This window comes from Callorhinchus milii, unplaced genomic scaffold, assembly GCF_018977255.1.
Source record: "Callorhinchus milii isolate IMCB2004 unplaced genomic scaffold, IMCB_Cmil_1.0 Scaffold4, whole genome shotgun sequence".
In the NCBI taxonomy this organism is placed as follows: domain Eukaryota; kingdom Metazoa; phylum Chordata; class Chondrichthyes; order Chimaeriformes; family Callorhinchidae; genus Callorhinchus; species Callorhinchus milii.
In genome coordinates, this window is record NW_024704745.1 from 178900 (window position 1) to 190401 (window position 11502).

An 11502-nucleotide genomic window follows, 5' to 3' on the forward strand; every position below is an offset into this window, starting at 1 on the left:
AATTGCAAGAACCTCGGGAAGCTGAGAATGTTCTTCCTGTAAATTAGTTGCAGGTGAAGGGGATTTGTCAGGGCGGAGGGGTCACTGACGGTCTCTTGAACAGGTTGGATTCCAGGGCAGAGCGAATCCTCACAGCTTATTATTGTTATTCTGTGAAGCGCTTTGAGACTTCCGGAAGATGTGGGAAAGCGCTGTATCAATGCAAAGATCATCAGTCACTACACTGACACGCGCTTCAATCACCGGCTCCTGTCAATCAGATCGGCGCAGTCTCTGACCAATGGGAAGCAGGGCTGGGGCTGACCAATGGGAAGCAGGGCTGGGGCTGACCAATGGGAAGCAGGGCTGGGGCTGACCAATGGGAAGCAGGGCTGGAGCTGACCAATGGGAAGGAGGGCTTGGGCTGACCAATGGGAAGGAGGGCTTGGGCTGACCAATGGGAAGCAGCGCTGGGGCTGACCAATGGGAAGCAGCGCTGGGGCTGACCAATGGAAAGAGGGACTGGGTAATGGGGGCGGGGCTGTTGGCCTAAGATGGCGGCGCTGCTGGGCCTGGGCCTGATGCTGGGCCCGGAGTTGGAGCTGGAGCGGGAGGGGGAAGGTGTGGGGGTGGGACACGGACACGGGCTGCACGGAGAGCACAAGGTGGACCTGGACGCGGTGAGGAGGCGGCAGCGGCCGTGGTGATTGATTGATTGATTGATGATGGCCGGTGGCCCGGTGCAGGCGCTCAGCAATGTCACCACTTGTCCTGTCACAGCTTCCGCCCGAGCGGCGGAGCTCTTCACAAACACAAAAGGAAATGGATAGAAGGATATGTGGACACGATCATCAAATATATATGTTTTCTGATGAGTGGAGCCTGGCGAGGGCGGGGGTGATGGGGTGGGGAGTTTAGTGTGTGTGATGGGGATCCAGTGGAGCCTGGCGAGGGCGGGGGTGATGGGGTAGGGAGTTTAGTGTGTGTGTGTTGGGGACCCAGGATATACTGTAAAGTGTCTGCACTTGGCTTTGTCCACGTGTGTCCAATGGCCCCTGATGGCAAGTCTTTGTGGAAATATTTGCAAATCCAAGTAACTGATTTGCAAATTCAGCTGCATAGCTGCTCCTGGCAACCAGGAGATTCTGTAGCCAAGTGGTTAATACACTTGCCTCACAAGCAAAATGACCTATGTTCGATTACCAGGCGGGCCAAAACCTTTGGCAAGTTTCCTTATACCACACGCCTGTTTACTTAGTAAACAGAAACTCGGTTGTCAGTTGATTGGCGGATTGCTTTTTGGGGCTAATAATACCTTCAAAAAAAAATCCATGACTGTTTGTGCGACGCCGGTGTGTGCAATTGGCTACTACGTTTCACCCACAAAATATTCAGTCAATTCACTTCACCAGTGAGATGAAAATGACCCGAAGGCTGCTGATCCTTACTATGTTTCCTCTCTTACAGATTGATCTGTCAAACCTGTCGCCAGAGGAAAGATGGAGGTGAGTTCAGTGTGTAGGATGAGGCTGGCCAGGTATTTGGAGGGGAGTGGCTGGTGTGCGTGAGAGCGGGGAGACTGGCTTAGTATGCGTGTGAGATTGGTCGAGTGTGTGTGTGAGAGACTGACCCTAGTGTGTGTGTGTGTGTGTGTGTGAGACTGACTTAGTGTGTGTATGTCTGACCTACTGTGCGTGTGTGTGTGTGTGAGACTGACATTGTGTGTGTGTATGTGTGTGAGACTGACGTAGTGTGTGTGAGGGAGACTGATCTAGTGTGTGTGTGTGAGAGCGACCTTGTGTGTGTGTGTTTGTGTGAAACTGGCCTTGTGTGTGGCCCATGTCTGTGTGAGACTGGCCAACTGTGAATGTCTGACCTAGTGTGTGTCTGTGTGAGACTGACCTAGTGTGTGTGAGATATTGACCTAGTCTGTGTGAGTGAGACTGATCTAGTGTGTCTGTGTCTATGTGTGTGGGACTGACCTAGTGTGTGTGTATGCGTGAGAGACTGACAGTGTCTTTGTGTTTGAGACTGACCTAGTATGTGTGTGAGAGACTGACCTTGTGTGTGTATGTAAATGGCCTTGCGTGCAACTGACCTGGTATGTGTGTGTGTGTGGGACTGAAGTTGTGTGTGAGACTGACCTGGTTTGTGTGTGTGTGTGTGGGGGACTGACCTTGTGTGTGAGACTGACCTGGTTTGTGTGTGTGTGACTGACCGTGTGCGTGTGTATCTGTGTGTGAGACTGACCTAGTATGTGTGTGTGGGGGGGGGGGGGACTGACCTTGTGTGTGTGTGTGTGTGAGACTGGCCGTGTGTGTGTGAGAGAGACTGACCTAGTGTGCGTTTGTGTGGGGGACTGATCTTGTGTGTGAGACTGACCTGGTTTGTGTGTGTGTGTGTGTGTGTGGGACTGACCTAGTGTGTGTGCGTGACTGACCTAGTATGTGTGTGTGTGTCTGACTGTGTGTGTGTGTGTATGTGTTTGTGTGAGACTGGCTGTGTTTGTGTGTGAGACGGAGGGGACTGACCTAGTGTGTGTGTGTGTCTGTGTGTGAGGCTGACCTGGTTTGTGTGCGTATGTGTGTGGGACTGACTAAGTGTGTGTGTTGGTGGGGGTGGGGGGGAGAACTGACCTAGTGTATGTGTGTGGGGAGTCTGACCTAATGTGTGTGTATGAGATTGATCTAGTGTGTGTGTGTGTGTGGGACTGACCGCGCGTGTGTGTACGGGGGTGGGGGGAAATCTGACCTAGTGTATGTGTGACTGACTTTGTGTGTGAGACTGGCCCTGTGTGTGTATGAGACTGACCGTGTGGTGTGTGTGTGTGTGTGTGAGACTGACCTAATGTGTATTTGTGTCTGTGTGTGAGACTATCCGTGTGTGTGTCTGTGTGTGAGACTGACCTAGTATGTGTGTGTGGGGGGATACTGACCTAGTGTGTATATGTGTGAGAGACTGAACTGTGTGTGTGTATGAGACTGATCGTGTGTATGTTGTGTGTGTGTCTGACCTTGTGTGTGTGTGTGTATGAGACTGATTGTGTGTGTGTTGTGTGTATGTGAGACTGGCCTTGTGTGTATGTATGAGACTGACCTAGTGTGTTTGTGTGTGAGAGACTGACTGTGTGTGTGAGTGAGACTGACTTACTGTGTGTGTGTATGGGGGTGGGGGAGTGCGGGGTAGGGGGAACTGACCTAGTGTGTGTGCGTGTGTAGTTTTGTGGGGGGAGACTGACCTAGTGTGTGTGTGTATGTGTGTGTTTGAGACTGGTCTAGAGTGAGTGTGTGTGTGTGTGTGGTGGGGGTGTGGGGGCGCGGGGGGAGGTGCTGACCTAGTGTGTGTGTGTGTGAGAGAGAGACTGGCTTAGTGTGAGAGAGAGAGAGAGAGAGAGTGTGTGTGCAGCGGGGTGGGGGTGTGTGAGTTGAAGCTGAGGGAGTGTGTTTGTGGCAGGGGAGGATTGTGTGCAGGTTGAGGCTGAGGTTCAGTGTTGGGAGTGAGGGAGCGGCTGGCTAGCTGCTGTGATTTGTGGGAGAGCTGACACTGGCTGATGTGGGGGTGTGTGTGCGTAGCAGCGTGAGCTCACTATCCAGGCTCTGCTCAAGTAAAGTGCTCCTTCTCCCCCACCCATGTTTAGGCCCCCAAACCTCTGACTCTTAAACTCACCGTGAGAAGGGCCCCCGTGAGGGTGGGGGGATTGACATTAACAGAAATTCTTTGTTTCCCTTGTTTTGAAGGGCTCCCCTCAGCGACCCGCGCTCAGTCAGAGCAGCCACCGAGTTCAGGAACATTCAGACCCCCGTCTGCATGGTCAGAACTGGCTGGTGATGGGAGCCAGCACGGCAACAGCAGTAAGTAGCTGTTCAGTGCCTACGGGGAACAAATAATAATAATCCTTGCATTTGATACAGTGCCTTATCAAGTCTCTGAGATGTCTCAAAGTGAATTGACTGTGTATTTTGTGGGTAAAACGTGGCAGTAATTGTGTACATCTTGAAATCAATCCGTAGTGTAATGGTTAGTGCACTCGCCTCGAAAAAGAAAGGACCCGGGTTCAATTCCTGTGCAGGACAGGGAAAAATGCTGATTCCTCAATTCCTGACTCCACACACCTCTGGATAACCTAGCAGTAAGTAGGACCCTAGTTGTTATTTGATTGGCAAATGCCTTCCGGAGGAAATAATGTAGTCAATCACTCCACGACTGTTTGTGCTGTGCGTAATTGGCTGCCACGTTTCGTCCACAAAATACACAATCCATATCCTGTGAAGCGCATTGAGGCATCTGAACAATGTGATAAGGTGCTATATTAAATGCAAGGATAATTATTATTTATTATTACACAGTAATCCTCTGGAGGATGGAGAGCTGGTGGAGTCGGGCGAGGATGGGGGTGATAGGGTCGCGGAGCCTGGTGCGGGAGAGGACACAAGCTGCAGAGTTCTGGATGATCTGCAGCCTGTGGAGGGAGGAGTTGGGGAGGCTAACAAGGAGGGAGTTGGCGTAGTGGAGCCTGGATGTCATGAATGTCTGGATGAAGATCTCAGCAACCTGAGGGGAGAGACAGTAGCAGAGGTGGGCAAAGTTGCGGAGGTTGGAAAGGCAGAGCGGGTCATGGCACAGATGTTACTCTTATCATATACAGCATAGAAGGAGGCCATTCAGCCCATTGTGTCTGTGCCGGCTCTTTGAAAAGAGCTTCCCAAATCAATCCCTTTCCCCTGCTCTCTCCCCATAGCCCAGCAAACTTGTCCTCCCCAAATAATTATCTATTTCTCTCTTAAGTTTTGTTATCAAATTGTCTTCCACCACCCTTTCAGGCAATGCATCCCAGATCCCAACAACTTGCTGTGTAAAAGAATTTCTCCTCTCCTCCCCTCTGTTTCTTTTAACAACTATTTTAAATCGATGTCCTTGGGTTACCGACCCACCCACCAGTGGAAATAGTTTCTGGTTCACCCTAACACATCCCCTCATAATTTTGAAAACTTCTATTAAGTCTCCTCTTAACCTTCTCTGCTCTAAGGAGAATAGTCCTAGCTTCTCTTCCCTCTCCTGATAACTGAAGTCCCTCATCCCTGTTACCATCCTGGTCAATCTCCTTTGCACCCTCTCCAATGCCTTGACATCCTTCCTAAAGTTGCCCAGAACTGAACAGTCTCTCGCTGAGGCCTAACCAGTGTTTTATAAAGGTTCATCACAACTTCCTGACTTTGGTATTCTATGCTCCTATTTAATACCTAGTGTCCCCTATGCTTTTTTTTTAACAACAAAAACAACAAGATTACATTTGTATAGCGTCTTTCACGTCGGGAGGACATCCCAAGGGCTGGACAGAGTACAGCGTTTCAAACCCGCGCTGGGGTTGGGGGAGGGGGGGAGGGGGGGAGGGTGGTGGCCGGGGGCATGGTCAAAGAGGAGGGTCTTGAATTGGGACTTGAAGGAGGCTAAGGAGGGGGCGAGGTGGAGTAATTGAGGGATGGAATTCCAGAGGTTGGGGGCAGAGTGGCTGAAGGCTCTCCCGCCAATGGTGGGGCGGGTGGGTCGGGGAACGTGGAGCAGGCAGAACCGGCTGAGCGGAGGGAGCGGGCGGGTTGGTAGGGGGTTAGGATGTCATAGAGCTAGGGTGGGGCGAGGCCATGGAGGGCTTTGTATGTGAGGACCAGGATCTTGAACTGGATCGATAGGAACAATAGGGAGCCAATGGAGTTGGGCGAGAGTGGGGGAGATGGGGTCACGGAGTTTGGTGTGGGAAAGGACACGGGCTGCAGAGTTCTGGATTATCTGTGGAGGGAGGAATTGGGAAGGCCGACACGCAGGGCATTTGCATAGTCGAGCCTGGAGGTGATGAAGGCATGAACAAGTGTTTCAGCGGCTGAGGGGTGAGGTAGTGGAGTCAGGCAATGTTACGAAGATGAGGGAAGGCAGAGCAGGTCATGGCTTGAATGTGGGGGAGAAAAGATAGTTGAGAGTCGAACAAGACACCTAAATTTCTGACTGGCGGTGAGTTGTAGTGTGCAACAGCTATACCTACATATTTAACAGGTTTGTCTACCTGTCCTGCCACCTTCAAAGATTTACTTGTATGATCCCCAGGTCTCTCTTTTCCTTCACTCCCTTTAAGATTGTACCATCAGCTTATATCGCCTCTCCTCATTCTTCCTCACAAAATACATCACTTTGTATTTCTCCACATTAAACTTCATCTGCCATGTGTGTGCCCATTTTATCAGTCTGTCTATGTACTAGTCTGGTGCTATCCTCCTCACTGTACTACTTTTCCTCGCTTAGTATCATCACTCATATCATCTAAGCTATGTCTCAATAGCTTTGCATGATTCACTATAAAGTGTAGTGACTGTTTTTGTGAGTAAAATTCTTAAATCCAGTGGAGTCCTGTAATGTAATGCTTAGATCGCTTGCCTTCGAGGTGAGATTTCGGAGATTTCACCCTGCCGGGTTCGAGTCCCAGGCAGGGCGAAATCTTAGGCAAGTTTTCTTACCCTACACACCTCTGTTTACCTAGCAGAAAGTAGGAACCGAGTTGTTAGTTGATTGTGTAGTTGCTTTCTTTTTAACAAGGGAACACAATGCTTCTGGATTAAATGTAAATCAAGACTTTCTCACCTCTGCTGCTCTTAAACTTAAAGGCAAGATGGTCTCACAAGCTGAACCCCAGTAGATTTTCGAGCTTCTGGTTTGGGCTCGATGGTCTGTCCTATGCTTATGTCATTTCTCAGCACCATCCCCATGTAATCAGAGTAAAGTGATCTTACAGTGAGGCCCTGTGTCGGCTGGGCTGGGAGCTGGTGTTGGGCTGGGAGCTGGTGTTGGGCTGGGAGCTGGTGTTGGGCTGGGAGCTGGTGCTGGGCTGGGAGCTGGTGCTGGGCTGGGAGCTGGTGCTGGGCTGGGAGCTGGTGCTGGGCTGGGAGCTGGTGCTGGGCTGGGAGCTGGTGCTGGGCTGGGAGCTGGTGCTGGGCTGGGAGCTGGTGCTGGGCTGGGAGCTGGTGCTGGGCTGGGAGCTGGTGCTGGGCTGGGAGCTGGTGCTGGGCTGGGAGCTGGTGCTGGGCTGGGAGCTGGTGCTGGGCTGGGAGCTGGTGCTGGGCTGGGAGCTGGTGCTGGGCTGGGAGCTGGTGCTGGGCTGGGAGCTGGTGCTGGGCTGGGAGCTGGTGCTGGGCTGGGAGCTGGTGCTGGGCTGGGAGCTGGTGCTGGGCTGGGAGCTGGTGCTGGGCTGGGAGCTGGTGCTGGGCTGGGAGCTGGTGCTGGGCTGAGAGGTGGTGCTGGGCTGAGAGGTGGTGCTGGGCTGGGAGCTGGTGTTGGGCTGGGAGCTGGTGTTGGGCTGGGAGCTGGTGCTGGGCTGGGAGCTGGTGCTGGGCTGGGAGCTGGTGCTGGGCTGGGAGGTGGTGCTGGGCTGAGAGGTGGTGCTGGGCTGAGAGGTGGTGCTGGGCTGGGAGCTGGTGTTGGGGTGGGAGGTGGTGCTGGGCTGAGAGCTGGTGCTGGGCTGAGAGCTGGTGCTGGGCTGGGAGCTGGTGTTGGGCTGGGAGGTGGTGTTGGGCTGGGAGGTGGTGCTGGGCTGGGAGGTGGTGCTGGGCTGGGAGCTGGTGCTGGGCTGGGAGGTGGTGCTGGGATGGGAGGTGGTGCTGGGCTGAGAGGTGGTGTTGGGCTGGGAGGTGGTGCTGGGCTGGGAGCTGGTGTTGGGATGGGAGGTGGTGCTGGGCTGAGAGGTGGTGCTGGGCTGAGAGCTGGTGCTGGGCTGGGAGCTGGTGCTGGGCTGGGAGCTGGTGCTGGGAGATATATTTAGCCGCTGTGGCTTTGTGTTGCAGGGTGGAGCATGCCCGGATGCACGCCAAACACCGGGGCCACGAGGCCATGCACGCCGAGATGGTCCTGATCCTCATCATCACCCTGGTCCTTGCCCAGATCCTCCTGGTTCAGTGGAAACAGAGACACCCCAAGTCCTACAACGTGAGACTCTGTCTAACCCACATAGAGCCACTCGCATCACAGTGCAGGAGAGCTTTCTGCAACCTCAGCCCAGCCCCTGACCTGCTAACCCTGACATGCCTGCCTCACCTCCTCTAACCTCACAGCCTCACCCGTTGCCCAAACCCCTTGCCCACCACCTCACCCCCTGACCCACTGCCCCGCCCCCGATGCACCGCCTCACTCCCTGACCCAGGGCAGTGAGTGGCGCAGGGAGTGGGTTAGGGGCAGTCGGTGGGTCAGGGGTGCTGTGTGTGAAGTGACTGTGCTGTGCGCAGTGACTGTGCTGTGTGTGCATTGACTGTGCTGTGTGTGCATTGACTGCTGTGTGTGCAGTGACTGTGCTGTATGCGCAGTGACTGTGCTGTGTGTGCAGTGACTGTGCTGTGTTCGCAGTGACTGTGCTGTGTTCGCAGTGACTGTGCTGTGTGTGCAGTGACTGTGCTGTGTGTGCAGTGACTGTGCTGTGTGTGCAGTGACTGTGCCGTGTGCGCAGTGACTGTGCTGTGCGCAGTGACTGTGCTGTGTGTGCATTGACTGCTGTGTGCGCAGTGACTGCTGTGTGCGCAGTGACTGTGCTGTGTGTGCAGGGACTGTGCTGTGTGTGCAGTGACTGTGCTGTGTGTGCATTGACTGCTGTGTGTGCAGTGACTGCTGTTTGTGCAGTGACTGCTGTGTGCGCAGTGACTGCTGTGTGCGCAGTGACTGCTGTGTGCGCAGTGACTGCTGTGTGCGCAGTGACTGCTGTGTGCGCAGTGACTGCTGTGTGCGCAGTGACTGCTGTGTGCGCAGTGACTGCTGTGTGCGCAGTGACTGCTGTGTGTGCATTGACTGCTGTGTGTGCAGTGACTGCTGTGTGTGCAGTGACTGTGCTGTGTTCGCAGTGACTGTGCTGTGTTCGCAGTGACTGTGCTGTGTGTGCAGTGACTGTGCTGTGTGTGCAGTGACTGTGCTGTGTGTGCAGTGACTGTGCCGTGTGCGCAGTGACTGCTGTGTGCGCAGTGACTGCTGTGTGCGCAGTGACTGCTGTGTGCGCAGTGACTGCTGTGTGCGCATTGACTGCTGTGTGCGCATTGACTGCTGTGTGCGCAGTGACTGCTGTGTGCGCAGTGACTGCTGTGTGCGCAGTGACTGCTGTGTGTGCATTGACTGCTGTTTGTGCAGTGACTGCTGTGTGTGCAGGGACTGTGCTGTGTGTGCAGTCACTGCACTGTTGCTGTGTGCACAGTGACTGTGCTGTGTGTGCATTGACTGCTGTTTGTGCAGTGACTGCTGTTTGTGCAGTGACTGCTGTGTGCGCAGTGACTGCTGTGTGCGCAGTGACTGCTGTGTGCGCAGTGACTGCTGTGTGCGCAGTGACTGCTGTGTGCGCAGTGACTGCTGTGTGCGCAGTGACTGCTGTGTGCGCAGTGACTGCTGTGTGCGCAGTGACTGTGCTGTGTGCGCAGTGACTGTGCTGTGTGCGCAGTGACTGTGCTGTGTGCGCAGTGACTGTGCTGTGTGCGCAGTGACTGTGCTGTGTGCGCAGTGACTGTGCTGTGTGCGCAGTGACTGTGCTGTGTGCGCAGTGACTGCTGTGTGCGCAGTGACTGTGCTGTGTGCGCAGTGACTGTGCTGTGTGCGCAGTGACTGTGCTGTGTTCGCAGTGACTGTGCTGTGTGTGCAGTGACTGTGCTGTGTGCGCAGTGACTGTGCTGTGTGCGCAGTGACTGTGCTCTGTGCGCAGTGACTGCTCTGTGCGCAGTGACTGTGCTGTGTGCGCAGTGACTGTGCTGTGTGCGCAGTGACTGTGCTGTGTGTGCAGTGACTGTGCTGTGTGTCCGTGTTTCTGGCAGCTGGTGACTCTATTCCAGATGTGGGTGGTCCCGCTGTACTTCACAGCGAAGCTGCACTGGTGGCGGTTCCTGATTATCTGGACTTTGTTCTCAGCCGTCACCGCAATTATCACCTTCCGCGCAACACGAAAGCCACTGGACAGAAGCACCCCCAGGTAAGGTTCAAGACCCTCCACCTTGACTGCACCTTCAGTCACCCCCACCCCTCCTGATCCCAAACTCCAGATCAGGTCCAAATCCCTGATTTCAATGGGACAATCTCGGGTGGGGGGGGAAGCCTGGCGTGGGGGGGATGTTTCCTGGCAAGAGGAGGGGAGACTGGTGAAGGGGAGGCGCTTGAGAGGGGGGAGCCTGACGAAATAAGCTCAATGTTTCGCCTCCCCCCACTCCCCCATTTTCTTCCCATTCTCCACCTTCACACATTGACATTATCTCAATGACTCTCTACCCCTCCATCCAGGGGTCCTCTCCCCCCCACCCCCTCCATCTACCACGAAGGAGACAGAGAGAGGGAGAGACAAAAAGAGAGACAGAGATAAAGAGCAAGACAAAAGATAGAGAGAAAGAGAGGGGAGTGGGGGCAGGTGCAGTGTCTGTACCCTCCTTTGCCCCTTCTGTCTCCCTCCCTCCCCAACATTCAACAAAGGTGTGATTTCAGTATTGTGTGCATGTGTGTGGGGAGGCGAGCAGTGTGGGGGGGGGGGGAGTGTGTGTGGGGAGGCGAGCAGTGTGGGGGGGGGGGGAGTGTGTGTGGGGAGGCGAGCAATGTGGGGGGGGAGTGTGTGTGGAGGTTAGCAGTGTGGGGGGGGGGGGAGAGTGTGTGGGGAGGTTAGCAGTGTGGGGGGGGGGGGAGAGTGTGTGGGGAGGTTAGCAGTGTGGGGGGGGGGGAGAGTGTGTGGGGAAGTTAGCAGTGTGGGAGGTGGGGAGAGAGTGTGTGGGGAGGTTAGCAGTGTGGGGGGGGGGGGGGAGTGTGTGGGGAGGTTAGCAGTGTGGGGGGGGAGAGTGTGTGGGGAGGTTAGCAGTGTGGGGGGGGGGGAGTGTGTGGGGAGGTTAGCAGTGTGGGGGGGGGGAGAGTGTGTGGGGAGGTTAGCAGTGTGGGGGGGGAGAGTGTGTGGGGAAGTTAGCAGTGTGGGAGGTGGGGAGAGAGTGTGTGGGGAGGTTAGCGGTGTGGGGAGGTTAGCAGTGTGGGGGGGGGGGTGTGGGGAGGTTAGCAGTGTGGGCATGTGTGTGCGCGTGTGGGGAGGCGAGCAGTGTGTAGGGGGGGGAGTGTGTGGGAGGTTAGCAGTGTGGGGGGGGGGGCGGGAGTGTGTGGGGAGGTGAGCAGTGTGTGGGGGGGGGGGGGAGTGTGTGAGGAGGTTAGCAGTGTGGCGGGGGGGTGTGGGGGGGGGAGGCGAGCAGTGCGGGGGGGGTGATGGGAGTGTGTGGGGAGGCGAGCAGTGTGGGGGGAGGGGAGTGTGTGTGGGGAGGCGAGCAGTGTGGGGGGGGGGGGGAGTGTGTGTGGGGAGGCGAGCAGTGTGGGGGGGGGGGGGTGGGGGGAGTGTGTGTGGGGAGGCGAGCAGTGTGGGGGGGGGGGGAGTGTGTGTGGGGAGGCGAGCAGTGTGGGGGGGGGGGGAGTGTGTGGAGAGGCGAGCAGTGTGGGGGGGGAGAGTGTGTGGGGAGGCGAGCAGTGTGGGTGGGGGGGGAGTGTGTGGAGAGGCGAGCAGTG

At 55.5% G+C, this 11502-nt stretch overlaps 1 protein-coding gene across 1 annotated transcript; it reads left to right on the top strand.

Moving 5' to 3' along the window:
- Window positions 1–483: 483 nt before the first annotated feature.
- LOC103191296 (RING finger protein 121) lies at window positions 484–9952 on the top strand (the record flags this gene model as incomplete). Its single annotated transcript, XM_007912284.2, is given in 4 exon segments — window positions 484–659; window positions 1447–1484; window positions 7803–7944; window positions 9798–9952. Coding segments are annotated over 4 exon segments (461 nt in total), but the record flags the coding sequence as incomplete, so codon positions are not given.
- Between the last annotated feature and the right edge of the window lie 1550 nt (window positions 9953–11502).